The sequence below is a fragment of the Mustela nivalis genome, assembly GCF_964662115.1.
Source record: "Mustela nivalis genome assembly, chromosome: 5".
NCBI lineage: Eukaryota > Metazoa > Chordata > Mammalia > Carnivora > Mustelidae > Mustela > Mustela nivalis.
In genome coordinates, this window is record NC_139024.1 from 82,315,409 (window position 1) to 82,343,311 (window position 27,903).

A 27,903-nucleotide genomic window follows, 5' to 3' on the forward strand; every position below is an offset into this window, starting at 1 on the left:
CACTGCTACATATTTTGTTTGCTCCTTGATTCACTTTTTTAATGAAATAAAGGCAAAAGAAAGATGAGTATTTGTCTAAGTCCATTCAGGCTGCCATCACAGGACAGCATAGACTGGGTGGCTTCTAACAGCAGACCCACACCTCTCACAGTTCAGAGGCTGGGAAGTCCAAGGCAATGCTACCAGGATTTCGTGTCTGGAGAGAATAATCCTCTTCCTTCCTGGTCTTCTCACTGTGACCTCACATGGCAGAAGTGGCAAGGGAGCTCAAGGCTTTGTAAGGGCACTAATCCCAGTCATCCCCTCCCAGAGCCCACCTCCTCACACCATCACCATGGGGCTCAGGATTTCAATATATGCAACATTCAGCCCACACAGTACACCTCTCCCCTACAATTTCATTGTGTGTAGCAGGAGGACAAGATGGAGAGGAAATGTGGGGAGATTTGGGGAAAAAAGCCCTGTGAACAACTGCAGTGTTAACTCACCAATTTGAACACATTTATTAGTTGTCATTTTTAAGTTATTTTTTCATATTCAGAAATTAATGTAATCCCCATATTACAGAGGAAATCAAGAATCAGAGATTGATAATTATGTGCAAACTCTCAGTTATTAGAAGAGCCTATTACTCCAGTTCTCAGTCTTTCCACTAGAGCCATCTTATATATCTTCATACTATGCATGCATTAATTTTTGGTGGTGAACTAAAATATTAAGTATTAAACATTAAAATCATTTTTTTTTCCTTTGTGTTCAAGCTCTCTGGGGCTAGCTCAACGTGTCCTGTTTCTTTATCAATTGAGTACCAATGTGAGGAAGAGAGACATTTCAACCTCACTTCATAAACTACATGGACACAGACACTTCCTATCTCAGTAAGAATCCAATAAAATAAGTTGATGATGGGGGGGAAAAAAAGGGAGGGGACACTAAATGCATACCTTAGAGAATGTGCCTAAGACTCTCCTTTTATGTTGTTTTTCAAGGGCCTTAGCATCAATATTTCCATTTTAAAACACTCTTGGTAACAGATTCTAATGGCTAGGGGCCATTTCAAACAACAGAGATAAATCAGTCTAACCTCTAACACAAAACTTAAATGTCAGAAGATACATCCAAATATCAAGTTCTTTTAAAAATATCCCAAAAGTCTAGGTGGAAAATGTTCCAGATCTGTAATTTCTAGACAGTGAGTTCCACAAGAATCAATCTATTAAAGATACCACCAAATTTAGAGTATAATTCATTTTACTAAAGATTATATCACACCTATGGTTGGATTGGTATGGTCAAAGCTATATCCTATTTTTTTAATTTTGTTTTTCCAGTGTTCCAAGATTCATTGTGTATGCACCACACTCCGTGCTCCATGCAATACATGCCCTCCTTAATGCCCACCACCAGGCTCACCCATTCCCCCCACCTCCCTTCCTTCCAAAACCCTCAGTTTATTTCTGAGTCCAGAGTCTTTCATGGTTTATCTCTCCCTCTGATTTCCCCCAATTCACTTTTCCTTTTCTTCTTCTAATGTCCTCCATGTTATTCCTTATGTTCCACAAATAAGTGAAACCGTATGATAACTGACTTTCTCTGCTTGACTTATTTCACTCAGCATAATCTCCAGTCCCGTCCATGTTGATACAAAAGTGGGGTATTCATCCTTTTTGAAAGCTGCAGAATATTCCATTGTATATATGGACCATATCTTCTTTGTCCATTTGTTTGTTGAAGGGCATCTTGGCTCTTTCCACATTTTGGCAATTGTAGCCACTGCTGCTATGAACTTTAGGGTACAGATGGCCCTTCTTTTATAACCTATTTTTTAAAGATTTTATTTATTTGAGGGAGCACAATCGGTGGGGAGTAGAGGAAGGAGAACTAGACTTCCCGCTGAGGAGGGAGCCTGATGTGTGGCTCCATCCGCACCTTGGGGTCATGATCTGAGTCAAAGGCAGACGTTTAACCAACTGAGCCATCCAGGTTCCCAGCTATAACCTATTTTTTGGGATGTCTTAGGCATGTGGCAGTAGCACATAGTCTAGTAATTTCCAGGCCCTTAATTGCTTTAGCTTAATAACTGCTTGAAGCTGGTATGAATCATTCTTTTTTTCCTGAGCATCTGCATTTACACAAAGGAGCCCCCCTCCACATGGTTTCACCTCCAGGCCTGTCTCAATATTCTTAGGATAGAGACCAGAGAACCCTGAAAGCCTTTTGGAACTATCAAGGACTATGGTAAGGTAAGTGGCACTGATATTAGTTGCAAAATTAAAGGAGGCACCAAAAAGTCAGTTATTAAGTTAAATACTATTTAATGCAGTATTTTAAAAAATAAAGATTAACATAAAATCCAAAATAAATAAAATATTCCAAATTTTAATTACTGGTTTGTTCTTTTACCTCAGGTGCCAAAATGGCTCTGCACAGCAGTTATTATTTAAAATTTTGTTTTGCTATCCCTTATAATGTTCTTGAACATTTTTGAGCATTTTTCCATTTTTTATTAATGGAAGGTAAACTAAATTGTGCATTCCCAAACTACCTCACCCATTTCTTTCCAAGTCCTTTGCCCAACTAAAGTGGTAGGAAACAGAAGACTATCAACATAATATACCTTTTGGCAACATTCTGCATCTCTTATTCTGACACAGGTCCTAAAGCAGCGAAGAACCTAATGTCGTTGCTGTTTATACATTTATATGGACTCATACTCCACATATCATTTGCAAAAACCTTTCCCTATCACATTAGATATCGATGGTCTCTCCAAAATTACTCTCTACAGTTGTGGAAGTGTCAACCCATTTTAATATATCATACAATGTCTACCTTTGCTGCTTGATATGTATGTTCTCTGAAGGACAAACACTGTGAGCTACTGGAGGTCCTTTACTACCTCATGTTGTAACATGAACTATGTGCTAGCACATAAATACTGAAAACCCACACTCCCCTCTCTCCTGGACTCCAAGAATGCATCTCTTTACATCTTAGCACGTGTATCTTTGGAGTTTGTGACAGTACAAGCCATGAACTCATCCTGTGCATCCATAAGAGTTGTTATTCATCCTCTTCCTGGTCTTACCTCAACTAGGAAATGTTCCTATAACCTTTTAGATGTGTTTGCCTTAAGTCAGTATTTATCCACCTCTTCCCTAAGGCACCTCTGCTAGCAGAAGAGTATAAAGTAATGCAGAATCCAGTTATGCAAAACTGAAGATGGCAAACAGAACACTGAACTGTCATGTTTTATCTTTAAAAAATGCATGCCAATTTTTCATTCTATTTCATAATTCACTCATTCAACAAATATTAGATGCCTACTCAGTGCCAGACATTGTCACAGGGATACAGCAAAGGATACACATACCTGTATTTGTTTTTAATCTTATATTTTATACAACTTAGCATACATAGAGAAACAAAAGCAAAAATTATCCCAAATCCAAGAACCAAACTGATAATCTGAGATGGCCAGTGATTGCTTCAAATACCACCAGTCATGCTTTTGCACATCCTGGGATTATGTGTGCTCCATTTTGAAAAGTAGAGTCCTTGTGTAACTCAGAAAACAAAAGAAATATTAGTATTTGCTCTGGATGAAAATACTTCAGAGTATCATTAGAACTAACTCTTTGTCTTCATTTCCATACCATTAGGTTCTGCCTATATTCTGAAATGACAAAGGCAGAATTCAATTCAATACCTACAGAAAATGTAAAAAACTTATACTTTAAAAGAAAATCAGGAGTGAAGAGGAGGTGGAATCACTCTGGACACTCGAAGGTCAAATCTTCATTGACCATAGCACTACATTTCTTCATCATTGCTTGTTTTACCCTTTATTAAACTGCTCTTGAGTTCTTAATGCATCTTCAGAAAGGATCTCTCCTTAGAAAAAGTTAATTTTTGGGGTGCCTGGGTGGCTCATTGGGTTAAAGCCTCCGCCTTCGGCTCGGGTCATGATCTCAGGGTCCTGGGATCAAGCTCCGCATTGGGCTCTCTGCTAAGCGGGGAGCCTGCTTCTCTCTCTCTCTCTCTCTCTCTCTCTGCCTGCCTCTCTGCCTGCTTGTGATCTCTGTCTATCAAATAAATAAATAAAATCTTTACAAAAAAAAAAAAAGAAAAAGTTAATTCTCACACAAAAGAAACTTTTAGACTTGTCTCTGCAGAGAAATGCTGAGCATTACTGATATTCCCTTTTATTGGTCAGAACCAAAGCTAGTGACAAAGTATTACATTCCTCAATGATAGTTTTGTCTTAAATAGTATGATTTTAGCCAGAGTTCTAACTCCAAAATTAAACATGGGACTGAGGTGCTTGTGCTTGTGGATATGTAGTATATGTTCTTTTGAAAGGAGGCAGTGATCTGCAATAGCACAAGTAACTTCCTATTAGGATTAAGACTCAATTCTCCAAAACTACAGTGACTGGCTAACCTGCATGAAGCCTGGCTCACTTACCTGAAGTCCCCAAGTCAGTCGTTCCAAATCATTACAGAAAAGGTCTCATATGTGCATTAATGTAGGTATGTATTCTCCTGCAGACAGTGTACGACCTCAACAATTCAGAGCTTTTCAGAACTGATTAAATTAGAAAAGTAAGGGAACATCACAAATATATTTATTTCACGACTGGAGGATAAGGATTATCCAACGATGTAACCTGTGTCAACTGGCATGAGATTTCACTGTTTCAAAATTCAGATTAAAGTCAGTGTTTAATAAACTAAACTGAGAAGAGCCTAGGAGTGCACACCTTTTAATAATTCCACAGAGGATGCTGACTCAAATACTACCATAAGACTAAAGTCCACTTTAATCCTGAATACAAATTAGACTTCTGTTTTTGTAAAGACTTAAATCTATCAAGACCAAAGGCTAGAATTCAGAAGGTTTAATGTGCTCTTTACCTCCGTCTGCTAGTATTTTATATTAATGATAGCACTCAGAAGCATAAAGCCGTCAGTGTCTCCAGCATAGGAATTCCAAGTTACTACAATTCCTTGTATATGAACCCTCACCTGTGCACTGCTGCACTCTATCTTCAAGTCTTAGTGTTACAGGCTGGATCTCTCTCTAACAGTAAATGATTTTAAATATGTGACCTTATTCCTACCAAGAAGAGGAACTGAACATGTTATATTTGAAACTTTAAGGTCAGTTTATTAAGTTCAATGATGAAAGCTATCAGAAGAATATTCTCCTGAAAATTATTTTTTCTTAGAAAAAAAGAAAGAAAAATCAACACCTCAGCACAGCCACAGATACTGTGGCAGTCACACCTCTCTGCAGCTGGGGACAGTCCATTAGTCAGTCAAATCACTTTCTGGGTCAGCAGGATTATAGTCTGGATCATCCTCATCATCCTCTAGCTCCAAGTCATCCATTTCTTGGAACAGAGATTCATCTACCTCCACGTTGTTTCCAGCTGCAAAAGACAAAAGATTTCACTTTCAGTCTTATGCTCAGGAATAAATCACATAACTCACTGGCAACACCACACACAAACTTCTAAATGTGCAAGTGAGGTGCCCATGATGAAATCCTAAACTACTACTGCAAATCAAAGCAACAGTGATCTGCATTGGTCAGCACAGACACATATTTTAAGAGCAACTTCATGCTTCAAGTTTTAAAAAAAAATCCAGTTATTAAAAAAAATCTTTCCTAGAATGAATTATTTATGACATGGCATGTTCTAAGCAGAGGACAATAGTATATCCTGGTTATACAAAGTTGACTGTTACTGACCACGGGGCCTGAACCAGGAGTTTATCTCTTCTAGTACTGGCAGATATGTACATCACTAAAGCTCAACTATACTTGTTATTTCATTGTTAGATATAACCTGACCCTTCCTCTCACGTAGTTCCCCTTATAACCAATGGTGTGCCTTCCTCAGATTCCAAATATCTGAGCACTATACAAAACAATACCTTGGCCTTGCATTAAACATCTTTACTCTTCTGTTTGTCTCAAGTACATAAACGTGGGATAGTACACTACTCTTAAATCACCAAAAATTGTTCATCTTCTGTTCCTGGCAGACTCCAGCCCCCTAACATTCAATTCAATGAGAATAAGTCTGGCTTCACGCCTGTGAGCTATTAAGTAATAAAATACACTTTTGCTAAGTGCGGGCCAAAGAATAATTCACTGTCTCTGGGAGAGACAGAGAAGATTTCCCCAAACAGATAACATCTAAAATACCTTTAAAATAAATTTTAATCCACCAAGAAGAAAAGGGGACAGGATGAAGCAATTATAGGTAGAGGTATACACAAAGGGAGAAAGAAAAAATAAGACTGAATATTTTCAACTGGAACACAAGATTCTTTAGGAAAAACATCTGGAGATAACATAGATGAAGTCCAAATTGAAGGACTGTGTAGGCCAACCTTTTCCTCTAAGTAACACAGAACCATCAAAAGATTTTAAGGAGAGAAGTGTCATGATCAAACACAAGTTTTAGGAATGCCACCTCAGGGGCAGTGACTAAAGGCACCAAAAAGAGGAAGGGACTGAAGCAAGGAGACAATGCAAGAAGCCAGCACAAACACCGAGGGGGTAAAGAATGATAAAACACTCAAGTTAGGAGGAAAGAGTTGAAAATGTCTGGAAAAGACATTTCTGATGCAGAATCGATGGAGAGCTTTTGGGGTGAGTCACTGGATATGAAGAGATACTTGATCCATTAGACAGGGTAAGGAATCAGGGATGAGGGGAGACCATAAAACTTCTAAAGAACAAGAGAGAATAAGACACAGCTTTCTGGTTCCAGAATTTCTCAATAAAATAGGAGAAAAACAAGCTAGAAAAGTGAGGGGGGGATGCACAAGGACAACCTTGCTGGGTCGGTATGTCTGTCTGTTTGGGGTGTTTTTATTTGTTTGAGACTAATAAATGTCCTGGAGCAAGAATGCAGTAAGAAATAAAATAATATAATATAATATAATATAATATAATATAATATAATATAATAATAAAATAAAATAAAATAAAATAATAAAATAATAAAATAATAAAATAAAATAAAATATAAAATAAAATAAAATAAAATAAATAAAATAAAATAAAATAAAATAATAAAATAAAATAAAATAATAAAATAAAATAAAATAAAATAAAATGGTGAGTGTCCATAAGGGCCTAGCTCTAGTTAAGAAGCATGATTTGGCAGTGAGGCCACATCAACATTGCTTCTTAACCTTTTCCAGGAGATAGTCTAGGAACAAAGCTGAAAGGCCAGATGCTACAGGATCCCCAACTGGCAAGATGAGTATGAAAAAATGCTAATGAAGCAGAACTCTAGGACACTATCACAAGTGTGACTGAATATGGAACCCAGTTTAAGAACACACATAGGCCAGGGCAGGGAATTTGTCTATACTGTTCTCTGCTGATGTATCATCAGCAACCAGGGCAACGCTTGGCTTATACTAGAGGTGCAAAATATCTATAGATGGATGAATAATGGATGGACAGAAGACTGAAAAAGGATAAGGTTTAGGATAAAAAGGAGAAGGAAAGTACAGGGAAATAGATGTTCAGGACAGTAAGATTAGTATGAAACATAAGATTTTCAGTTAGAGGGCATGAAGACTTTCAGATTTGAGGTCTTTATAAAGTTCCATGACCATGAAATAGTTTCCAGAGATTTCTGATACTAGAAATTTAAGTAAACCAGGTCACCTGGTTTACTGAGTTACAGTGGCCTGGATTACTGGTTATCAGAGATTAATGTGACCACAGTTGTTTACTTCTATCTTTGATGTTGCTTAAGTTATCAGAAAACTTTAAAAAATATATTGCTATGGTTTAGTGTATAAATTAATCAAACATTATAATCTACTCTTCAAAATGTGTGTGTTTTTAGCCTTGGAGGAAAATTTTACATTAAGTTATCTCTCTGATTTTCATGGTTTGATATTAAGAACAGTGAATTATGTACACATGGAATCTTAATATTATCTTACCATCTTCCAGAAACTGAATATCAGATGTGTCAAGATTATGATCTGTCTCAAAGAGCTGTTTCCCTAAAAGAAACAAATATATTTAATTCAAACATATTTTTCCTATATGTTCCAGTTTCCCACCTCTCCAGTTTTCCTCCATCTTCCCTACAATCCTTTAAAAAGTATAATAATCCAAGAAAACAAGAAAACCTATTTTTCTGTGAATTTCAATAAATTTATCAATTCAGTAAGTAGCTAAGAGGCATGTGATATGTGTCTGCATTAAAATCAAACAAGTGAAAACCCAGTCTGCTTCAGAGTCCTAGAAAACCAAATGCACTTGTCTCTACCACTTCTAACCATTGTGATTCAGAATGTTGTGGGAGCCACATCTCAAGATCTATCCGTTGCGATATTTTCATCAGAGGTAAGCCATAAAAATTAATTATAATTATGGATGAAGAAATGTCATCATGTCGATAGAATGCTTTCTCTTTTTGTCCTAGATGCCCAAATATGTTACTTTTTTTATAGAAATCTGTCCAAATGATCCTCTTGCTGTGTAAGAATATAGAACAGCCTGGGCAGCAGTGACGGGAGTCATACCACTTAATTTATTTTTTCCTGCTTGTTCTTCTTCTTTCATTCGTTTCTTTTTAATTTCCAAGAGTTCTGCATCAAACTTGGCCTTCCAGCTTAAGAAATTCTCAATTGTAACAGGAGTGCCATGAAATAATTGCTTAGAAAATAAAAAAGACAGGATTACATAAATAAGAAACTTAAGATTTATTAAAAAATTAATACTTTATAAAGAAATAATGTATATTTCTCAAACTTACTTGCATGAGCTGTACTAACCTTTTATTATTACCCATGCTATGTGACCAATGCAGTAAGTGACTTCTAACATTTTATGTAGGAAAATTTAAGTAAATTTTACTCTTATTTATTTTGCAATTGCCAAAATTACTGAAATTTCCAAAAACAAAAAATCCCACCAAACAATTAAAAAAAAAAAAGATGTAAAAAATAATGAAAGAAAACCCAGCTTTATAGTATACCTTTTCAGCTTCCTCTGCCTCTTTTTCTTTTTGTTTCTTTTCTTCTTCTCTTCTAGTTTTTATTTGATCTACTATTTCATTTAATTTTTCTTGTACAGCTGTCACTAAAGTAAAGATCATCACCATACCAAGGTTTTCTTCTGCCTATGTAAACAAAAGAAAGATTGTAATAAGAAACATACTTCTCAGAAAAACAGAAAAACTAACCGATGAATAAGTGCTTCATCATAATCACTAAATTCCAGACATTTATGATATGATTACTAATTCAGTTACAATGTAAGTTCAGATACCTGGATAAATGAGCATTTAAGAATTGAGCACATACATACATATATATAACTATATGTTAAATTTTAAAAGACATGTAATTTGCTACCTGCAACCTGAAACAGATACCTATTTTACTCAATTCTGTTTAATAACCAGAATTCAGAAAACTTTTTCCTACAGCAGCTAGTAACATGAGCTCTCCACCAAATTTTCATGATTTAGATCTTTTGGGCTATTTTAAGAGCTGTGACAATGAACTGAACTTTGAAGCCAAAGTGACTTTCTAATATACAATAATAAAGAATATAGATTGTGATTTATCTTTACCTATCTTTTTCCTTCAATTTGAAATGGCTTAAAATCAAATATAAAAGTTCTCCAACTCAAGAAAGGGACAGACAGTTGACCAGTAGACCCTTGAACAATATAGGTTTGAAATGCACAGGTCACTTACATCCATTTCCCCCTTCAATAAACACAGTATAGTACTGTAAATGTATTTTCTCTCTCTTATGACTTTAAAGAACATGTTCACGCTTATTTTAAGAATACAGTATATAGAACATATATCATACAAAATATGCATTAATCAACTGTTTGTATTATGGGTAAAGCTTCCTGCCAGTTAGTAGTAGTTTTGGGGCAGTCAAAACTTACACACAGATTTTCGACTGTGTGGAAGGTCAGTGTCTCTTAGCCTCCATGTTATTCAAGTGTCAACTGTAATTCAAAAGCTATTTGGAAGTTGGTCATTTGAAAGCAGACCAAAGAAAAACAAGGTTTCTTGCTTATCATAGAAACAAGATATAGTCTGAAGGAAACAGACCTAAAAAACAAAACAAAATGGGGAGAAGTCAAGATAGCGAGAAGTAGCAGGCTGAGACTACTTCAGCTAGCAGGAGATCAGCTAGATAGCTTATCTAAAGATTGCAAACACCTGCAAATCCATCAGCAGATGGAAGAGAAGAACAACAGCAATTCTGGAAACAGAAAAGCAACCACTTTCTGAAAGGTAGGACTGGCGGAGACGTGAATCCAAAGCGACGGGAAGATAGACCCCAGGGGGAGGGGCCGGCTCCCGGTGGCGGAGCAACGGAGCACAAAATCAGGACTTTAAAAGTCTGTTCCACTGAGGGACATTGCACCAGAGGCTAAACCGGGGCGAAGCCCACGCGGGGTCAGCGTGTCCTCAAGTCCCGCAGGGTCACAGAAGGATCGGGGGTGTCTGAGTGTCGTAAAGCTTGTGGATATTGGAACGAGAAAGCCAGCTACAGAGACAGAGCGGACAGTAAGCTCACAGCTCAGTGTTACCTTGAACCAGCCACAGGCTCGGTGAGCTTGGAGTGCAGCCGGAGGTCAGGCAGACGGGAGAAACTGGGCGCTGTTCTCTGAGGGCACACTGAGGAGTGGGGCCCCGGGCTCTCGGCTACTCCGGGCCGGAGACCAGGAGGCCACCATTTGTTTTCCCGTCCTCCGGAACTCTACAGAAAGCGCTCAGGGAACAAAAGCTCCTGAAAGCAAACCCTAGCCCATTACTCAGCCCAGCCCCTGGTAAGGGCGGTGCAATTCCACCTGGGGCAAAGACACTTGAGAATCACTACACCAGGCCCCTCCCCCAGAAGATCAACAAGAAATCCAGCCAAGACCAACTTCACCTACCTAGGAGTGCGGTTTCAATACCAAGGAGAGCAGCAGAATTCCAGAGGAGGAGAAAGCAAAGCACGGAACCCACGGCTTTCTCCCTGTGAGTTTTTTTAGTCTTGCAGTTAATTTAATTTTTTTCTTTTTCATTTTTTGTTTTTTTTTTATCTCGCCATCTGGTAAAATTTTTTTTTACTTTTACCCTTTTCTTTTTTAACGTTTTTTAACAAGTTTATCTAATACATATATTTTTTCTTTTTTATATTTTTCTTTATTCGTTTTCTTTTTTCTTAATTCTTTTTTCTTTTTTCTTTTTTCTTTTTTTTTTTTCTTTCTTCCTTTTTGAACCTCTTTAAGGTTTTATCCCCTTTCTCCCCCCTCACGATTTGGGATCTCTTCTGATTTGGTTAAAGCATATTTTCCTGGGGTTGTTGCCACCCTTTTAGTATTTTACTTGCTCCTTCATATACTCTTATCTGGACAAAATGACAAGACGGAAAAATTCAACACAAAAAAAAGAACAAGAGGCAGTACCGAAGGCTAGGGACCTAATCAATACAGACATTGGTAATATGTCAGATCTAGAGTTCAGAATGACAATTCTCAAGGTTCTAGCCGGGCTCGAAAAAGGAATGGAAGATATGAGAGAAACCCTCTCGGGAGATATAAGAGCCCTTTCTGGAAAAATAAAAGAACTAAAATCTAACCAAGTTGAAATCAAAAGAGCTATTAATGAGGTGCAATCAAAATGGAGGCTCTCACTGCTAGGATAAATGAAGCAGAAGAAAGAATCAGTGATATAGAAGACCAAATAACAGAGAATAAAGAAGCTGAGCAAAAGAGGGACAAACAGCTACTGGACCACGAGGGGAGAATTCGAGAGATAAGTGACACTGTAAGACAAATAACATTAGAATAATTGGGATTCCAGAAGAAGAAGAAAGAGAGAGGGGAGCAGAAGGTATACTCGAGAGAATTATTGGGGAGAATTTCCCCAATATGGCAAAGGGAACAAGCATCAAAATTCAAGAGGTTCAGAGAACGCCCCTCAAAATCAATAAGAATAGGCCCACACCCGTCACCTAATAGTAAAATTTACAAGTCTCAGTGACAAAGAGAAAATCCTGAAACCAGCCCAGGAAAAGAAGTCTGTAACATACAATGGTAAAAATATTAGATTGGCAGCTGACTTATCCACAGAGACCTGGCAGGCCAGAAAGAGCTGGCATGATATTTTCAGAGCACTAAACGAGAAAAACATGCAGCCAAGAATACTATATCCAGCTAGGCTATCATTGAAAATAGAAGGAGAGATTAAAAGCTTCCAGGACAAACAAAACTGAAAGAATTTGCAAACACCAAACAAGCTCTACAGGAAATTTTGAAAGGGGTCCTCTAAGCAAAGAGAGAGCCTACAAGTGGTAGATCAGAAAGGAACAGAGACCACATACAGTAACAGTCACATTACAGGCAATACAATGGCACTAAATTCATATCTCTCAATAGTTACGCTGAATGTTAATGGGCTAAATGCCCCTTTCAAAAGACACAGGGTATCAGAATGGATAATAAAACCCATCTATATGTTGCCTCCAAGAAATTCATTTTAAGCCCAAAGACACCTCCCGATTTAAAGTGAGGGGGTGGAAAAGAATTTACCATGCTAATGGACATCAGAAGAAAGCAGGAGTGGCAATCCTTATATCAGATCAATTAGATTTTAAGCCAAAGACTATAATAAGAGATGAGGAAGGACACTATATCATACTCAAAGGGTCTGTCCAACAAGAAGATCTAACAATTTTAAATATCAATGCCCCCAAAGTGGGAGCAGCCAATTATATAAACCAATTAATAACAAAATCAAAGAAACACATCAACAATAATACAATAATAGTAGGGGACTTTAACACTCCCCTCACTGAAATGGACAGATCATCCAAGCAAAAGATCAGCAAGGAAATAAAGGCCTTAAATGACACACTGGACCAGATGGACATCACAGATATATTCAGAACATTTCATCCCAAAGCAACAGAATACACATTCTTCTCTAGTGCACATGGAACATTCTACAGAATAGATCACATCCTCGGTCCTAAAGCAGGACTCAACCGGTATCAAAAGATTGGGATCATTCCCTGCATATTTTCAGACCACAATGTTCTAAAGCTAGAACTCAACCACAAAAGGAAGTTTGGAAAGAACCCAAACCTGGACACTAAAAAGCATCCTTCTAAAGAATGAATGGGTCAACCGGGAAATTAAAGAGGAATTGAAAAAAATCATGGAAACAAATAATAATGAAAATACAACGGTTCAAATACTGTGGGACACAACAAAGGCAGTCCTGAGAGGAAAATATATAGCGGTACAAGCCTTTCTCAAGAAACAAGAAAGGACTCAGGTACACAACCTAACCCTACACCTAAAGGAGCTGGAGAAAGAACAAGAAAGAAACCCTAAGCCCAGCAGGAGAAGAGAAATCATAAAGATCAGAGCAGAAATCAATGAAATAGAAACTAAAAAAACAATAGAACAAATCAACGAAACTAGGAGCTGGTTCTTTGAAAGAATTAATAAAATTGATAAACCCCTGGCCGTACTTATCAAAAAAGAAATGAGAAAGGACCCAAATAAATAAAACCATGAATGAAAGAGGAGAGATCACAACTAACATGAAAGAAATACAAACTATTATAAGAACATACTATGAGCAACTCTATGCCAACAAATTTGACAATCTGGAAAAAATGGATGCATTCCTAGAAACATATAAAGCAGCACAACTGAACCAGGAAGAAATAGAAAGCCTGAACAGACCCATAACCATTAAGGAGATTGAAACAGTCATTAAAAATCTCCAAACAAACAAAAGCCCAGGGCCAGATGGCTTCCCGGGGTAATTCTACCAAAAATTTAAAGAAGAACTAATTCCTATTCTCCTGAAACTGTTCCAAAAAATAGAAATGGAAGGAAAACTTCCAAACTCATTTTATGAGGCCAGCATCACCTTGATCCCAAAACCAGGCAAGGATCCCATCAAAAAAGAGAGCTATAGACCAATAACCTTCATGAACACAGATGTGAAAATACTCAACAAAATACTAGCCAATAGGATTCAACAGTACATTAAAAGGATTATTCACCACGACCAAGTGGGATTTATTCCAGGGCTGCAAGGTTGGTTCAACATCCGCAAATCAGTCAATGTGATACAACACATCAATAAAAGAAAGAACAAGAACCATATGATACTCTCAATAGATGCTGAAAAAGCATTTGACAAAGTACAGCATCCCTTCCTGATCAAAACTCTTCAAAGTGTAGGGATAGAGGGCACATACCTCATATCATCAAAGCCATCTATGAAAAACCTACCGCAAATATCATTCTCAATGGAGAAAAACTGAAAGCTTTTCCGCTAAGGTCAGGAACACGGCAGGGATGTCCATTATCCCCACTGCTATTCAACATAGTACTAGAGGTCCTAGCCTCAGCAATCAGACAACAAAAGGAAATTAAAGGCATCCAAATCGGCAAAGAAGAAGTCAAATTATCACTCTTTGCAGATGATATGATACTATATGTGGAAAACCCAAAAGACTCTACTCCAAAACTGCTAGAACTTGTACAGGAATTCAGTAAAGTGTCAGGATATAAAAACAATGCACAGAAATCAGATGCATTTCTCTACATTAACAACAAGACAGAAGAAAGAGAAATTAAAGAGTCAATCCCATTTACAATTGCACCCAAAATCATAAGATACCTAGGAATAAACCTAACCAAAGAGACACAGAATCTATACTCAGAAAACTATAAAGTACTCAGGAAAGAAATTGAGGAAGACACAAAGAAATGGAAAAATGTTCCATGCTCCTGGATTGGAAGAATAAATATTGTGAAAATGTCTATGCTACCTAAAGCAATCTACACATTTAATGCAATTCCTATCAAAGTACCATCCATCTTTTTCAAAGAAATGGAACAAATAATTCTAAAATTTATATGGAACCAGAAAAGACCTCGAATAGCCAAAGGGATATTGAAAAAGAAAGCCAAAGTTGGTGGCCTCACAATTCCGGACTTCAAGCTCTATTACAAAGCTGTCATCATCAAGACAGTATGGTACTGGCACAAAAACAGACCCATAGATCAATGGAACAGAATAGAGAGCCCAGAAATAGACCCTCAACTGTATGGTCAACTAATCTTCAACAAAGCAGGAAAGAATGTCCAATGGAAAAAAGACAGCCTCTTCAATAAATGGTGCTGGGAAAATTGGACAGCCACATGCAGACAAATGAAATTGGACCATTTCCTTACACCACACACAAAAATGGACTCAAAATGGATGAAGGACCTCAATGTGCGAAAGGAATCCATCAAAATCCTTGAGGAGAACACAGGCAGCAACCTCTTCGACCTCAGCCACAGCAACATCTTCCTAGGAACAACGCCAAAGGCAAGGGAAGCAAGGGCAACAATGAACTATTGGGATTTCATCAAGATCAAAAGCTTTTGCACAGCAAAGGAAACAGTGAACAAAACCAAAAGACAACTGACAGAATGGGAGAAGATATTTGCAAACATCATATCAGATAAAGGACTAGTGTCCAAAATCTATAAAGAACATAGCAAACTCAACACCCAAAGAACAAATAATCCAATCAAGAAATGGGTAGAGGACATGAATAGACATTTCTGCAAAGAAGACATCCAGATGGCCAACAGACACTGAAAAAGTGCTCCATATCACTCAGCATCAGGGAAATACAAATCAAAACCACAATGAGATATCACCTCACACCAGTCAGAATGGCTAAAATCAACAAGTCAGGAAATGACAGATGCTGGCGAGGATGCGGAGAAAGGGGAACCCTCCTCCACTGTTGGTGGGAATGCAAGCTGGTGCAGCCACTCTGGAAAACAGCATGGAAGTTCCTCAAAATGTTGAAAATAGAACTGCCCATGACCCAGCAATAGCACTACTGGGTATTTACCCTAAAGATACAAATGTAGTGATCCAAAGGGGCACATGCACCCGAATGTTTATAGCAGCAATGTCCACAATAGCCAAACTATGGAAAGAACCTAAATGTCCATCAACAGATGGATGGATCAAGAAGATGTGGTATATATACACAATGGAATACTATGCAGCCATCAAAAGAAATGAAATCTTGCCATTTGCGACAACATGGATGGAACTAGAGCGTATCATGCTTAGCGAAATAAGTTAAGCAGAGAAAGACAACTATCATATGATCTCCCTGATATGAGGAAGTGGTGACGCAACATGGGGGCTTAAGTGGGTAGAAGAAGAATCAATGATACAAGATGGAATTGGGAGGGAGACAAACCATAAGTGACTCTTAATCTCACAAAACAAACTGAGGGTTGCTGGGGGGAGGGGGGTTGGGAGAAGGGGATGGGATTATGGACATTGGGGAGGGTATGTGCTTTGGTGAGTGCTGTGAAGTGTGTAAACCTGGTGATTCACAGACCTGTACCCCTGGGGATAAAAATATATGTTTATAAAAAATAAAAAATTAAAAACAAAAAAAAAAACAACAAAACAACACAAAAAATTCCAAATATACAAGCCAGAATCTCCATCTTAGAAGCAGAAGAGATTTCCAGCCACTACTTTGACAGGGCTGGCCTCAGTGGCATTCAAGTAGATATTTTATCTCCTTTGCCTTCTCTGAATACAAGGTCTCAAGCTAGCTCCTATGATTCTCTTCCAAGGGTTTCTCTGTGGTATCTTCATGCTAACCTTCCTAAATCTGACTACATAAACCTATCTCCTGAGTGCAAAACCCATATTAAAACTGCCCACTGGACAGCAATATGATGTTCGCAGGCATGTGAACACTAAAATCATCATCTTCTCCACAACTATTTCTATGTTCCCCAACTCAGAGAACCAAACCACCAACCACCCAGCATGAACACTCACATCCTATCATAAGCTCTGCCCCTGCCTCTAATCTATTCTTAAAATGTCATTTCAATCTGCCTATTGTTCTCTATCAACACTGTTATTACCCTAACCCAGGTCACCATCATCTTCAAGTATTACAAGAAACTCCTAACCGGTTTTCTTAAAACCTGTGGTCTTGTCACCCCTGATAACAACTTCTCTAGCCACTCAATACACACACATAACTGATCCAGTCAGTCTCTCACTTAAAATTCCTGACAGCCTCCCAAATCAATCAGAGCAACACCATACTTTTAAAATAGTTCAGAAGATCCTTTGGGAATTAATCTTTTTAGTTCTGTCACATAAAATCACTAACCTCAAATTCTAAGCTCAAGAAATTTAGTATGACTAGAAGCTCTGGAAGGAAGTATTGATCTCTTCTCTCTCTCTCATTTCCATGCCTCTGAACAAGCTTGTTCCTCTGCCCTGAATCTTCTCTTCATTGCCTGACAAACTCTTTCTCTTGAAAGCTTCTCCAGTGCCTCAAGTCTATGTCCACTCACAGCACTTTTCCACACAGAATAACAATTTCCAATTTGCTAGTCCACATTCCTCACCAGAATATAAAACCTATGAAAGGGGGGATGGTGTCTGTCTTGGTTACTTAACTTAAAGCTTGATACATTTCAAAATCAAATCCCAGTATGCTCTCTTTTTTAACAACTTAAGTATTCCAGGGCTCCAATAAGAAAAGCAAACAAAGAATCAGTTATATGAAACTAGACAATGAGAAGTCACACAAGAAATTTCCACATGACTACTAATTAAAGAATTTCAAATTATGATTAAATACTATTTTCATCTTACCTTTTTTTTTCTTTCTAAATGAAAAAAATCTAATGTTAGCAGAGGTGGGCAGACACCTCAATGGCTACAGTGAGATCATAACCTGGCGCAACCATTTTGAAGGTCTATTTGGCAATGTGTTAGAAATTAAATATGCACAACCTTTAACCCAGTAATCTTACTTATAGAAAACACTGGACTATATACTCATCAAAAATATACTTTCTTCATTTATTCAAAAAAATATCTGAGTGTCTACTATATGCCAGGCAATAGGGATTCAATGAAGACTCTGCTCTAAGGATTTACGAATAGTGATATAGAAGAATGTGCAAAGGGACACCTGGGTTGTTCAGTCGGTGGAATGTCTAACTCTTGATTTCAGCTCAGGCATGATCTTGGGGTTGTGGGGTCAGGCCCCATGTTGGGCTCCGCACTGGGAGTGGAGCCTGTTTGGGATTCTCTCATTCCCTCTGCCCCTGCCCCTTCCTTCCCCCACAAAAAAAGAAGCATGTTCAAAGAATTACATATTAAATCAGATAAAAATGGTAAATATTGTTTCAAAAAGGATATGTGTAATTACACACAGTGAAATTCTACACAGTTATCAAAAATGATGATGGAGAACAGTGTGGAGATTCCTCAAGAAATTAAAAATGATGATTCATCTGCATGTTTATTAAAATGGACAGATGCTCACATCTGGATGTTATAAAACATTATATATAGAATGATCTAATTTGGGGTAGAAGAGGAGTACTAGGAGTATAAGCATAAGAAAAAAAGTCTGGAATCATATCATACCAAAATGTTAATAGGCAGTTATACCTGGTTGGTGAAATTAACAGTAATTTTAATTTTCTTTTTTATGAGTTTCTATACTTTCTGAGTTTTTTATAATATGAATTATTTTGATATTGAAAATCAATACTATTTTGGAAGAAAAAGTATAAATACTCCCTCAATAGATATGATCTTAGGTAAGTATGAGAAAGAAATCAAAACTACTTTTCTGAAATGATGAAGCTTGAGTACAAACAAAATATAAAACACATAGAAAGTAATCACTCAGATCAAATAACTTACATTAATAAATGACTAACTGAATTAGCATATTGCCTCAGGTTCTCTGCAATGTTTTAAAATGAAGCATTTTAAGTCAAATATTAGAATTAGTATAACTTCATACTGGGTAGTAGTATGTATCTGTACATACATATACATACATACAGATCTCATGAGAGAGAGAGAAAGGGAGAAAGATACATCAGGAATTCTCCTTGTTCAAGGTACTGGTTATACATATTTACTAGCATTTTCTGACTCTTGAAATTATTGCATACTATTTAAAGCCAATAAAAAGCCCGCCCAAGATAAGCATAATTCATGTTTGATCTATTTCACTCTTCATTCTCTAATAGCTCCAGATATTTTTAAAATATCAGCAGTCAGAGGACCAATAGTCCTTGAAACATTTAAAGTGTAGATATGTTTTCTGTCAATTGTTCTTAGAACAAATAAGCAAAACTAGGACTTCTATTTATAACATGGTGGAATAAAGATTTTACTCGGCCTCCCTACTCCCCACTCTGAAGAAGCCAGGAAAACACTCAACCAAAGCAAGACAGAGCTTTAAATTCTGGCTAAGCACAAACTATGGGGAACTTTTCCTACCACAGAACTAGCCAAGAGTTTTCCAATACCCACTTTTTCTTCACAACCCCCCATTCTCAGAGGGATCATAAACCGTGGCTGCTTCTTGTAAGCCTCAGGAGATGAAAAATAAGAAAAACAAAACAATCACCAGGCCTCTTCCCAGATTGCAGGCAACTAGCCTACAACAGGTCAGAGGGTTAGGAGTTTTAATTTTCTTAAAAGTCGGAATATTTTTATTTTTTAAGTCAGAATTTTTAACTGCACATGGGGCTAGACATTTTGAGAACCAGATCAAAACTATGTTTAAACTTAAAGTACTTACCAGACATTTTATTAACTAAAAGTCATGAGGCTGACTGAGTTCCAGGAAGTATATAGGAACGTCAGTTACTCAAATTTTAAATGTACAATGGGAAACAAAAAAATATGCTTTGTGAATACCTGTATCTGTACATACATATACATACATACAGATCTCATGAGAGAGAGAGAGAAAGGGAGAGAGATACATCAGGAATTCTCCTTGTTCAAGGTACTGGTTATACATATTTACTAGCATTTTCTGACTCTTGAAATTATTGCATACTATTTAAAGCCAATAAAAATGCCATTACAAAACGTATTTCCTTACCTGTAATGCTAATAGTTTTAAAATCTCTGAGACATCACTATCTTCTAGATTTTCCTGGGAGAATATTTCATAAAGAGGGGCTTCATCTGGGTATTTTTCACTGTATGTAAACTTGAGAGTAGTCTGGACAGCTAAAGACATGAGATAAGAATTTGATATGAGTATTTTAACATGTAAAGTGTAGAGAGGTCAACATTTTTGTTGAATCAGTAATTAATTTACAATGTGTCAATGAAAAGTAGCACAAGAAATTTTCCTGCAAAGAAAAACAAGGTTACTATGAGATCAGACAGATAATCACTAAGATAGATAACACATACCACAAATATAAGTGAAAACAAATCATGGGAATACCAAAAATCACCTCTAACACATGAAATACATTTATTACTTATGAGTATTTTACCACACTGCATGTCTGAGAAAGAGGATGGATAAAAGCCACTCTTTTTAAGACCCTCCTTAAGATGAACAAAAGGCACAGAATATAATATATAGGGAAAAAAAAATACTACCTTAGGCTTATTTTCAGGCCTCTACCAGAGCCAGCTCCCAGTGAGGAAGATCTGCGTCAGCCCTGAAGTCTGTATATCTATATGCACAGTGCCAGCAAGGGACTGCTAAGGGGTTGCTAGATGACAGGCTTTGGGAGATTGTCTGAGAAACTTTTTGCTTGACTCATTATACATTCTCACTCACTCTTTTAGCCATATCAATGCATACATCTGACATTTGTATAGGAATGAGATCCTTATAGGCAGATCAATGCAAGGTATCTCCCTACAGACCAACCTGGTGAACTCAGTTCCACCAGGAAATTTGCAACTAAGCAGCAGTGCTAAACATTTTCTATTAAAAATTAATATTCACAAATACATAAATAAATAAAATTTATTAATCACAATGATCCTTTGTCTAAACTTCACCTTTCTTATAAAAACTCACATTTTAATTATTAAAAACTCCTGATCTTGACAATTTTAACTCAAATCTAGATTCCTCCCCATAAGAGGAAAAAAGAACCTTAAAATGTGTGAGTTTGATATTTTAATTTTTGTGTATGATATCAGTAAGAAATTTTATGAGTCAATGGATATGAGAAAGACTGGGGGCACCTGGGTGGCTCAGTGGGTTAAAGCCTCTGCCTTTGGCTCCAGTCATGATCTCAGGGTCCTGGGATTGGGCCCCATATCGGGCTCTCTGCTCAGCGGGGAGCCTGCTTCACCCCGCTCCGCCTGCCTCTTTGCCTACTTGTGATCTCTGTCAAATAAATAAATAAAATCTTTAATAAAAAAAAAAAGAGAAAGAAAGAAAAAAAGAAAGACTGTTAACCCAAAAAGATAAAATCATGAATGAAAGAGAGATCAAAATCATCATCACAGAAATACAATTATAAGAGAATACTATGGAAAATTATATAACAAATTGGGCAACCGGGAAGCAAATGAATAAATTCCTAGAAACCTACAAACTACCAAAACTGAAACAGGAAGAAATAGAAAATTTGAATAGAACCATAACCAGCAAAGAAATTAAATCAATAATCAAAAATCTCCCCCAAAATGGAATTCCAGGGCTAGATGGCTCTCAGGGGAATTCTACCAGACATTTAAAGGAGAGTTAAAACCTATTTTCCTCAAACTATTCCAAAAATAAAAATGGAAGGAAAACTTCCCAACTCATTCTCCAAAGCCACCTTGAATCCAAAACCAAAGACCCCACTAAAAAGGAGAAACATGCCATCAGAGGATGAACACAGATGTAAAAATTCTCAACAAAATACTAGCAAATCGAATCCAACAGTACATTAAAGGAATCATTCACCATAATCAAGTGGGGTTTATTCATGGACTGCAAGGATGGTTCAATATTTGTAAATCAATGCATGTGACACACCACATTAATAAAAGAAAGGAAAAGAACCATATGATCCTCTCAATAGTTGCAGATAAAGTATTTGACAAAATGCAGCATCCATTTTTTATAAAGACCTTCAACAAACTACAGATAGAGGAAACATATCTCAATATCATAAAGGCCATATACAAAAAGACCCAAAGCTAATATCACCCTCAATGGGGAAAAACTGGAGAGCCTTTCCTTTATGGTCAGGAAAAAGACAAGGATGTCCATGCTCACCATTACTATTTAACATAGTACTGGAAGTCTTAGCCTCAACAATTATACAACAAAAAGGAACAAAAGGCATCCAAATTAGCAAGGAAGAAGTTAAACTTTCACTATTTGCAGACAACATGACACTCTATGTAGAAAACCTGAAAGACTCCACCAAAAAATTGCTAGAACTAATACAGGAATTCAGCAAAGTTGCAGGATATAAAATCAATATGCAGAAATCTGTTGCATTTCTAGGCACTAATAATGAAACAGCAGAAAAAGAAATCAAGGAATCAATCCCATTTGCAACTGCACCAAAAATGACAAGCTACCTAGGAATAAACCTAACTAAAGATGTAAAAGATACATACTTCGAAAACTGGAGAACAGTTTTGAAAGAAATTGAAAAGGGCATTAGGAAGGGCACAAAGAAATAGAAAAATATTCCAAGCTCCTGGACTGCAAGAACAAACACTGTTCAAATGTCTATACTACCCGAAGCAATCTATACATTAAGTACAATCCCTATCAAAATACAATACCACCAGCATTTTTCACAGAGCTAGACCAAATAGTCCTAAAATCTGTATGGAACCACAAAAGACCCCAAATAGCCAAAACAATCTTGAAAAAGAAAAACAAAACTGGAGGCATCACAATTCTGAACTGTAAGCTCTATTACAAAGCTGTAGTCATCAAGATAGTATGGCACTGGCACAAAAACAGACACAATGATCAAAGGAACAGAACAGAAAACCCAGAAATGGACAAGAACTATATGGTCAACTAATCTTTGACAAAGCAGGAAAGAATATCCAATGGAAAATAAGACAATCTCTTCAACAAATGGTGCTGGGAAAACTGGACAGCAACATGCAGAAGAATGAAACTGGACAGCATGCAGAAGAAAAGACCACTTTCTTACACCATACAGAAAAATAAATTCAAAATGGATGAAAGACCTAAATATGAGACCGGAAACCATCAAAATCCTAGAGAAGAACATAGGAAGCAACCTCTTCAACCTCAGCCATAGCAACTTCTTACTAGACATGTCTCTAGAAGCAAGGGAAACAAAAGCAAAAAATGAACTACTTCATTAAGATAAAAATCTTCTGCACAGTGAAGGAAACAATCAACAACTAAAAGGCAGCCTATGGAATGGGAGAAGATATTTGCAAATGACATTATCTGATAAAGGGTTAGTATTCAAAATCTATAAAGAAATTATCAAACTTAACACTGAAAAAACAAATAATCCAGTTAAGAAAGGGGCATTAGAGGGGCACCTGGGTGGCTCAATGTGTTAAAGCCTCTACCTTCGGCTCAGGTCATGATCCCAGCATCCTGGGATCGAGCCCTGTGTCAGGCTCTCTGCTCAGCAGGGAGCCTGCTTCCCTTCCTCTCTGTCTACTTGTGATCTCTGTCAAATAAATAAATAAAATCTTTAAAAAAAAGAAAGAAAGAAAGAAAGAAAGAAATGGGCATTAGACATGAACAGACACTTTTCTAAAGATGACATACAGATGGCTAGCAGACACATGGAAAGATGCTCAACATCACTCATCATCAGGGAAATACATACACATCAAAACCACAATAAGATACCATGTCACACCTATCAGAATGGCTAAAATTAACAACAAAAGGAACAAAAGATGTTGGTGAGGATGCAGAGAAAGGGGAACATTCTTGCACCGTTGGTAGGAATGCAAACTGGTTCAGCCATTCTGGAGAACAATTTGGAGGTTTCTCAAAAAGTTCAAAATTAGGGGTGCCTACGTGGCTCAGTTAGTTGAGCATCCTCTTGGTTTGGGCTCAGGTTAAGATCTTACGGGTTATACGACAGCCCTACATCAGGCTCTGCACTCAGTGTGGAGCCTGCTTGGAATTTTCTCTCCTCTCCCTCTGCCGTCCCCTCCCCCCAATACACACACACACTCTCTCTCTCTCTCTCTCCCTCTCTCTCTTTCTAAAATAAATATTATTAAAAATAAATAAATAAAAATTTTTAAAGTAAGAAACAAAGCTACCCTACAATCCAGCAATTATACTACTAGGTATTCATCCATAAGATACAAAAATACAGATTCGAAGGGGTACATGCATCCTGATGTTTATACAGCAACAGCCAAACTCTGGAGAGAGCCCAAGTGTCCATCAACTGATGAATGGATTAAGATGTGGTGTATATAGGGGTGCCTGGGTGGCTCAGGGTTAAGCCTGGCTCTGGGTTAAGCCTCTGCCTTCAGCTCAGGTCATGATCCCAGGGTCCTGGGATCGAGCCTCTCTGCTCAGCGGGGAGCCTGCTTCCTCCTCCCTCTCTCTGCCTGCCTCTCTGCCTACGTGTGATCTCTGTCTGTCAAATAAATAAATAAAATATTTTTTAAAAAAATAAATAAAAAGTTGTGGAAATTTGTTTAAAAAAAAAAGATGGGGTACATATACACAATGGAATATTACTCAGCCATCAAAAAAATGAAATCTTGCCATTCACAATGATGTGGATAGAGCTATAGTGTATTACACTAAGTGAAATAAGTCAGAGAAAGAAAAATATGAACTCACTGATATATGGAATTTAAAAAAGAAAACAGATGAACATATGCGAAGGGGGAAAAGAAAAAAAGAAGAGGGAAACAAGCCATAAGAGACTCTTTTAACTATAGAGAACAGAGAATTGATGGAGGAAGGTGAGTGGGGGGTGGGTTAAATAAATGTGTGACGGGTATTAAAGAAGGCACTTGTTATGATGAGCACTGGGTGTTGTAAGTAAGTGATGAACCACTGAATTCTATTCCTAAAACCAGTATTACATGGTATGTTAACCAAGCAAAATTTAAATTAAAAAAAAAAGATTGTCAGGCCAATAAGGATACATAGTATCTTCTGGCATATTCTTTCTTTTTTAATTAACACACTTCTAATTTTATTGCTAGGAAAAGAAATCTTTAATACATTTACTGATTTTACTGTTTGATATAATAGACATTCATTATAGAAAATTTGGAAATATATTAAGGGGAAAACAAAATTACTAATAATTCCACCACCAGGAAAAGATCACTGTTACCATTTTGGGATATTTAAAGCATCATAAAAATATTTTTTAAAGGTATTTTAAAGTATCTTCTATACATTTATTTACATTTCAAAGTATAAAAGGATACTCTGGTTGTATTTGAGATTCTATGTATAAAACCTACGTAAATATATAAATACATATAGAAGTAAAAATGACTGTGTCCAACACCTTTTTAATTCAGATTTTAGTAATATCTCTGTGCTAATCTCTTTTTCAATTGTACAAGACAGATTTAGAGTTATCAGGTGATACCACTAAAATTTGCATTATTGATTGCTCATAGCGAATTTTAGTTGACTAGCTTAACGTTAAAAAAAAAAAATCCTTGGGGTTAACACCAACTTATGTAACATTTTATCAAATTCCAAAATTAACTGAACTAGACGAATGGTGGAAATGAACTTCAGATCCTCCCCCAACATCTGCCACATTTAAATCAATCTATTTAATTTTAAATTATTGGTTTTATAGCTGTTTTATTTACATCAGTATATTTATCTTGGTTCAATCGTTGTATAATAATGGCTTTTACCTGGTTTTATGTATATATGTATTTAAACAACAATACAATATCCATCCTAAAGAGAGAGAAAATCATAAAGAAAGACATTTATGCAGTTTAATTTATAAATAACAGCAAATGTCCAATAAGCAATCTAAATGCCCAAAGAGTAAAAACAACCATGGGAAAATAACACTCAATGGAATACCACAACATAGTCACTGAAATATACTTCAAAGTCTCATTTTACAGAGTAATCTAACTTTTCTCCATTTGCTATATTGTTAATGTTTCTTTTTCACTTTTCAAAACTAAATTCATTGTGTCAGAATATATCTCGGTGACTTCCTGTTTCTCTGTAAGTCATGTTTACATAGTAAATGCTAATTAGGAAATACACAACATTCATGCTGGATTCCTAACAGCACCATACTTATTAGCACCTCCACATCTTCAATGCCAACATAATGGCTGCACGAATAACATTCCTGAGAGCAACTTAGAAAAACCACAAGTATTTTCGATTGGACTTACTTTCATCATTTTCTCCAGCCTCAGATGTCACAGTAATGGTGAAACTGGGTGGATTTTCTGATAATACTGCAAAAAAATATACACAGGTTTTAAGTTATTAACATGTCGCTTAAGGCAAATGCTTTCCTTATTACCAAAATACCACTACACAGTCCTGGAAACTGATCCCTAGTCTGTATTTCCATTTCCACAAACACAGACTGAACTGCACATTCAAATAATAAAACACTTATCAATTTTCTATTTAAATCAAGGGTTACCTTTCATTTGGAAAAAATATATATATCTATAGTAGACTCTTGGGAGTTTTATCCAATCAATTAAACTAATTAAGTAATTTACCTTTTAATTCAAAATTTCCATCTATACATGGAAAATTACATTCTAAAAAATTCCCAAACAGAATGACAAAAAAGTTTGATGTTTCCTCAGAAACTATCCACTGACAGTATTATCACTAATTTGTAAACTTATATATTCTAAGCTATAATTCAGAATCTCCATGACAAACAGTAAATATTAACTTGTTAACAGTTGTATCTTCTTTCTCTTTCTCCCACATCATCCCTAAAACCAAACTTTATTCTTCCCCCAATCATTAAGTCTCTACCATCTTTCATGGAATTACAAAATTAGCTATGAATCCCAATATCAAATTGCTTACAATTTGTTAAGCAAGTCAAGACATGCAAATCAACACTTATATAAATAAGAAAGCATATATACCATCTTACAGCCTGATGCCTGACAGTATATATGTTTATATCTCTTCCCCCACAAGAATACTATAAAAATTATAAGAGCTCCTAGCTCATGCCTGGCAGTATCTAGAAATTCCACAAATTCTAGCTAAATGGTAGAGCTAAAACAATGGAATGAAAGCAGAAAAACAAAAACAAATTAGACTTATATTCAGAACCATTAGAAGAGTAAACAAGAAAAATACAGGCCACCTGGGATTGCTGCTGAGCCCCTGAGAAAAGCCTGTGCCTCACTCCAGCCCTGGGAAGCACTGGCCCCTGTTAAGGTTGGCAGCAGCTCAGCAACCTCTTTCTGAAATGAAAGGGCAAGGAGATCTCTGAAGAAGTCACCAAGGAAAATACTCAGTTTTTCCTACTTTAGAACTTCTGAAGCTTTCATAAATATTCATTATCAATAAAATTTTCAAGACATATACCTTCGTTTTAATTGAAGTTTAAAAGTACTTGAAGCATGATGAACATCTATGATTACTATGAAAGTATCTGTCAAGAAGGTAAGACTCACTGGACTCATATTTTAATAGGCCTCGGATAGTCCAGCCCACGCTAAAAAAAAGTCCCTGAAAGGTAATTAAAATAAAGCTTTTAAAATATGATTGACCCTTTTTAAAATTTTTTAATGTGTATAAAATATATTTGATGCATCTCATTCCTACTTCTTTTCATGACCAACTTTAGCATTCATATGTCATCAAATGTAAACATAGCAACTACAGAAATAAGGGTTCAACTCAATGACATTCCAACTGATTACCACTTTTAGGACTCCATGAGGCCATAATTTAAGGGTCATCTATACCTAATAACAGCTAACATTTATTGAGCACTACTCTGGGCCCGTGTGGTACTACGCATTTACACAAAGATCGTTAATTCTTACACCAAGACCACGATATTAC

The 27,903-nt window shown here is 36.6% G+C and overlaps 1 protein-coding gene across 7 annotated transcripts in view; it reads right to left on the reverse strand.

Moving 5' to 3' along the window:
• Nucleotides 1–5,146: 5,146 nt before the first annotated feature.
• The window catches only part of RWDD1 (RWD domain containing 1), a 29,882-nt gene continuing 7,125 nt past the window's right edge, over nucleotides 5,147–27,903 (reverse strand). For 3 of the 7 annotated variants that reach the window (XM_082732216.1, XM_082732215.1, XM_082732217.1), the window contains 7 exons: nucleotides 27,197–27,296; nucleotides 26,244–26,309; nucleotides 20,005–20,135; nucleotides 9,026–9,169; nucleotides 8,571–8,703; nucleotides 7,983–8,045; nucleotides 5,147–5,434 (listed from right to left, as the gene is read on the reverse strand). In XM_082732216.1, the coding sequence (XP_082588342.1) occupies nucleotides 5,313–5,434; nucleotides 7,983–8,045; nucleotides 8,571–8,703; nucleotides 9,026–9,151 (444 nt within the window). In that variant the 5' untranslated portion in view covers nucleotides 9,152–9,169; nucleotides 20,005–20,135; nucleotides 26,244–26,309; nucleotides 27,197–27,296 and the 3' untranslated portion in view covers nucleotides 5,147–5,312. Of the gene's footprint in view, nucleotides 5,435–7,982; nucleotides 8,046–8,570; nucleotides 8,704–9,025; nucleotides 9,170–20,004; nucleotides 20,136–26,243; nucleotides 26,310–27,193; nucleotides 27,297–27,420; nucleotides 27,514–27,903 lie in introns of those variants that run through there. The other 4 variants (XM_082732214.1, XM_082732220.1, XM_082732218.1 and 1 more) reach the window with 3 other exon arrangements.